Source organism: Apaloderma vittatum, unplaced genomic scaffold, assembly GCF_000703405.1.
Source record: "Apaloderma vittatum isolate BGI_N311 unplaced genomic scaffold, ASM70340v1 scaffold12004, whole genome shotgun sequence".
Lineage (NCBI taxonomy): Eukaryota > Metazoa > Chordata > Aves > Trogoniformes > Trogonidae > Apaloderma > Apaloderma vittatum.
This window is the reverse complement of record NW_009712185.1, coordinates 22,327-27,377: the sequence shown is the minus strand read 5'-3', so window position 1 is coordinate 27,377 and position 5,051 is coordinate 22,327. Positions and strand designations below refer to the sequence as shown.

Sequence of the window (5,051 nt, the reverse complement as noted above, 5' to 3'; positions counted from 1 at the left end):
TTTTTTTGGCAGAAGTGCCCAAATTATGCCGGATGGAGGCTGATGGAGGCCCTTGCAGGAGTCATCTAAGAAGATATGCCTTCAACTTGAGCTCAATGAGGTGTGAGGAGTTCATCTACGGCGGCTGCTACGGGAATGGCAACAACTTCAGGGACCTGCAGTCTTGTGTGGACCACTGCCTGCCAGAGAAAAGTAACCCCTGTTCCAAATTTTTAATAAAATAGATGGTTTGAAAGCGATACGAAGATGATACTTTATTTGGTATTTTCCTCTGGATGCCCATACAGTGGTATTTTTGAAGACTTCTCTGAAGCAACTCTTTATGTTATCTGCAGGCTTTGATGTGTCACTCGTATCGGCTGTTACTGCAAGAGCAAAAACTCTATGTTAGTTTAATATTGTAACTTTAAATATGCCCATAGCTACACCCAGCGGGTCTCTTGACTTCTAGAGTATGTGTCTGATCGGAAGGGAGGTAAGGTTGGAGATCTGTGCTGAGGCAGATGGATGAGATGTTGTGGCAGCCACGTTCAGGGCAGTGATATTGTAATATAAAGCAGAAGTGCCTGTCTAAAACTGAGAGATGGCATTGGGTGGCTTGGCTTTTCGGCACTCACCAGCTCAACTTCTGATAAAAGATTTTTTTTTTGCCTGACATGACTCTTCACTGTGTCTCCTTATGAGCTTTAGAGAAGAGAGGTGGTAATTATGAGCAGGTGACTGTGGCTAAGTGTTGTCATCCACAGCAGGTTAATATTCAGTGCAAGACAGGATCATTGAAGAAGATCTACCAGAATGTATAAAAGCTGTCACTGCCTGAGCTTTATTAGTGCTCAATGAGACAGTTATTTTTGGCTGATGGCAGATCACCAGCATTTTCTTGTTAATGCAGAATTATTTTTCTTTGTTGCATGTCCAATAAATAGATAAAAGATCTCCAGCAAGAAAAGTAAAGTTTTGTTGAGGTGAGATGGAATGTGATTCTTGTGAGAAAAGTGGCGAGGATTGTGCTTTTTGCTGCAAGTGGGCAGGATTTGCTGGCAAAATCATGGCAAGGACGAGCCAAATCATGCCTTTTCCCTCTACAGAGGTAGTTCGGCTGGAATTGCTGTCCCGTTCCTATGTATATGGAGTAAGGCTTCGGGTCAGACTATGTAAATGTAAGCTGTCATATGGATGGCACACACAAATAGGGAAAGCTGATGAATATCACTTGTGGGATGATAATTCTGTTTTCTGGGACTGTCTATGGCTGTCTCAAACTCATAACTCCCAGGAATAAGATGTAGTAAATCTCTGAATTCATTGGTAACAGTCGTGTCAATGCCATGGGAGCGAGAGCTGTTTAGGCACAAAACTTATGCAGGGCAAACTGTAAGAAGCCAGGCATAGGGATTACATGGAGGTAATTTGGTTTTCTCTGTTTTTTTTTAAATTTATTTTTATTTTCTTCTTTTTTTCAAGCTGGTCCCTTGCTGTGCTATAGCCCAAAGGATGAAGGATTGTGTTCTTCTTCGGTGCCTCGCTATTACTACGACAGCAAGTCTAAATCATGTAAGGAGTTCAAATATACAGGTTGTGGTGGAAATGCCAATAACTTCGTTACTGAAACGGATTGCTACAACGTTTGCAGGAAAGGTAAGATACTATTTATTTTGTTTTTGAAAGGCAGGGGAAACTGAAATGCAACACTAAGAGGTGGTTGCACACTTTTTTCCTTTGTGTTTTCACCACTTAACCATCCTCCTTTGATTCCCTGCTGTCTGTTCCCATTCCCTGTTCCCATTACTAACGATTTCTGCCTCATCAGTTGTGCTGAGCCAGATATTTCTGTGGATGTGGGGTGAGGGGTTGGGAGTGAAAACTGATTTTGTAAATGGTTTTAATCAAATCAGTTACTGGCTGTGCTTTTAAGTTGAAACAGTTGTGCTTCTACCTGCAGTCATATGGTCATACCAGCTATTGCCAGTTTTAATACTCTAGTTTAATTAATTTGATATGTAAATCAATGAGAGAGAGAAAAGCATAATTATATGTTGATCCCCAGAGTGCTCAGGAAGCGGACACAGCACAATATTTAAAAAATTGATACTAATGGGGAAAAAATTAAGGCTGTATCTGGCATGTACATTGCCTTGGGGGGAAAAAAAAAAAAAGCCAGAAAGTAGCCCTGTTTTAAACATGACATGTACAAGGTCCAAGTACTTCAGTATTTAAGGGGTGTAGTCAGGAGATGATTCTTCAATTCTGGGCTGGAAATCCAGAGTTGGAGTAAGGATTGCACTCAGCATGGTCCTCAGAAGTAAAAATATGGTCTGCCAGTTAGTCATGATGGTAATGTTTTGGTGGGTGACAAGTCTGAGCATGTCTCTGCCATTCTAGTATCTTAAGAGGGTCTTTAATAGCTCGCTAAGTCTATCTGAGGTGCTTGCCATTATCTAATTTGCATCCATTACCACCTGGGATATGGCGGAGCCAGGCTCCAGCCCAAGCGTGCAGAGAAAGGGAGGGAGAGGAGGAAGGAAACTGCTCTTCAGCCTCTCGCCCCCACGCTCTGCCTCTGCCCTCACCTGGCCAGACCCACCTGGGGCTTCTCCCTTCCCCGCTCAATTTGTGGAAGGAGCCGCTCGCCATCGGGTAGCCAGACCTAAAGGATTGGTTAGAAGTTTTTTCACCAGCTTCGGTGGATTTCACAATTCAGTAAGGCTTGGTCCAAGCGCAGCCCATAGTTAAGGGCATGATTAGTTCTAATTACTGTTGTGCTATACATATTCATTTCTATAGCTTGGGAGTGTACACCAACATTAAGCAAATCTTCCGGGCAGCTTAAGCCACTCCTTCGACCCTGCTCCTGTAATTCCCTCCCCAGCATCTTTCCTGTTACCTTTTGGAGCCTTGAGTTGAGTTCAGTTGGCCTTCCCTGTGTAAGGGAACGGCTGTTTAAACTGATTGATAGCTTTTTGAGTGAAATGGTTTCTGATTAATTAAAAAAAAAGTTCATATTGGAAAAGAAAATAAAAACGCAAAAGGCCTGGAAAGAGGCCACAGGGGCTCTGCCTGCTGGTAAATAGGGAGCACAAAGATTTTCAGTCAGATTTGCAAAGGGCTTGTTTTCTGGTCTGCGCTCACACTCTTCACACGGCCTTCTGGAAATAACCCTGGCTGAAGCTTCTGTGTGAAACCCAGTTCTCTGCAGAAAACATTTTATTTTACCTTCTTATCTCTCCCAATCACTGGCTGTATTTTAGACTTTACGCCCCTGTTGGTCAGAGAAATACAGCAATAGTTCTGGGTTGTTGTGGGGATTTTTTTGGTTTTGCTTTTTTTTCAGGTAGTGTATTTAGCTCTGTTCTGCTCTCGCTGTGGGACAGCTAGAAAAGACTCTGATGCTCGCTTGGGAAAAGAGCAGCAAAGTAGGACTCCAGTGCGGAGGTGGACACATTGCAGACCTTACAGTGTGTGAGAAGAGGGTGTCCAGAACCCATTTTACAGTTTATGCTCTGTTTGTTATTATTGGATCAACTGCGTAACATGAAAAGGAAAAAAAAACCAACCCAAACAATACAGAGCAGTAACAGATCTGTCACACTGTTTACCTAACTGCTTCCTTTGTTTTCTTAGCAGGGACTCAGAAACCAAGAATCAACAAGCCAACAAATGGATTCCGCAGAAAAATCGTGAGAAAACTGATTAAAAAACCTCAGACGTATAACCCGAAGTCTTAAAGCTGGTGTGCACTTGCGTATTCAAAACACCTTCTGATTCCACTTTCTTGTTTTGTAAGATAGTTTCCACAGTTTTATACACGGATATAGTTCTGTCTTTCAGGACTTCTTTTTATTTCCACCTTACTTTTTATAAAGGACTGCATTTAATAGAAGGAGAATGAACCTAAGTTTGGTTCTTCTGCTCTGTTGTCTTTGCAGTAATACTTTGGCAAAGCCAGTTATTTAGATTTCCATGGTTTTTTTTTGTGGGGGAATGTTACTACTGCCGTAGGAGAACATTTCAGCTGTTACAAATCAATTAAGATTTGAAAAATCCATCCTTTCTTAGTATATCTGAGGAAAGTACCAAGCTAAATATCTACAACGTGGGAGGTTTTGTGTCCTCTGCTTGCTAAAGAAAAGGAAACTTTCAGGAACCTGTCTTTTTGCACATTTTGGCACTGTCCTTTAAGTAGACTGTCTTTTACAGTTATGTTCATAGTCCAGGCTTTCAGAAGCCTTAGTAACAGTAAAAGAATGTAAAATTAAACCTGGCTCTTCCCACAGGAGAAAATCTGGAACAGGGAAACTTTGGTCAAAACACCCTGACAAAGGTAGTGAATAAGCTACTCGAGTATTAAAATGAAAATATAGCCATTACTTTTTCGTGGCATTTGAAATTTCTGCTAAGTTGTACCCCAGATCCTTGTATGGCGTAAATCAGCAGAGTTTTACTGATTTTAATGGAGCTACGCTGATTACCTCCGCTGAGGATCTCGATACCTGCGTTTACGTGGCGGCTGTTGAAGCAGAAAAGCAGAAGCTTCTGCAAATCTCATGTAATCCCTCTTTTGAGGCACGGTTGTCTTTTTACGGTAGACTTTGCCTACGGTGATATTATTGCACCTTCTTTTATATTTTATATTTGAGCCATGTCTGAATTTCAATTCATTTCACCTACAATATTTTCTAAATATGAATTAATAAGTGATGTTAATAAAATGTTTTTGGGAATTAAAAAAGAGCTTGTTCTGTCATTATCCTGAATTAGTTGCATACACCAGCGTGTGTTATGGAACCTATCATTTACTAATTATGACTCGAGCAGAGTTTAGCTGTCTCTTAAATCATTTCCTTACGCTGAGGCCTTTATTTGAAGAAAGCCAGTAAATTGCATTGTTGTCGTTCATCCCCAGCAGTTTTTGTGGCTCAGCTGGCTCTCCCCAAAGAGCTGCTCTCAAAGAGGGGGGTTTAGTTAAGCTCATTTTCTGCTGCTGGGTCTCCTGTTTGATCTTGCACTGTCTGGAGAGCTTTTCTGTGGCAAGCAGGCTATTTGCTTGAAAT

At 41.5% G+C, this 5,051-nt stretch overlaps 1 protein-coding gene across 1 annotated transcript; it reads left to right on the top strand.

The window, feature by feature from the left end:
- Window positions 1-12: 12 nt before the first annotated feature.
- On the top strand, window positions 13-3,725 carry LOC104272798 (tissue factor pathway inhibitor 2-like; the record flags this gene model as incomplete). The annotated part of the gene is made up of 3 exons (XM_009867893.1): window positions 13-192; window positions 1,465-1,638; window positions 3,625-3,725. Coding segments are annotated over 3 exons (455 nt in total), but the record flags the coding sequence as incomplete, so codon positions are not given.
- Between the last annotated feature and the right edge of the window lie 1,326 nt (window positions 3,726-5,051).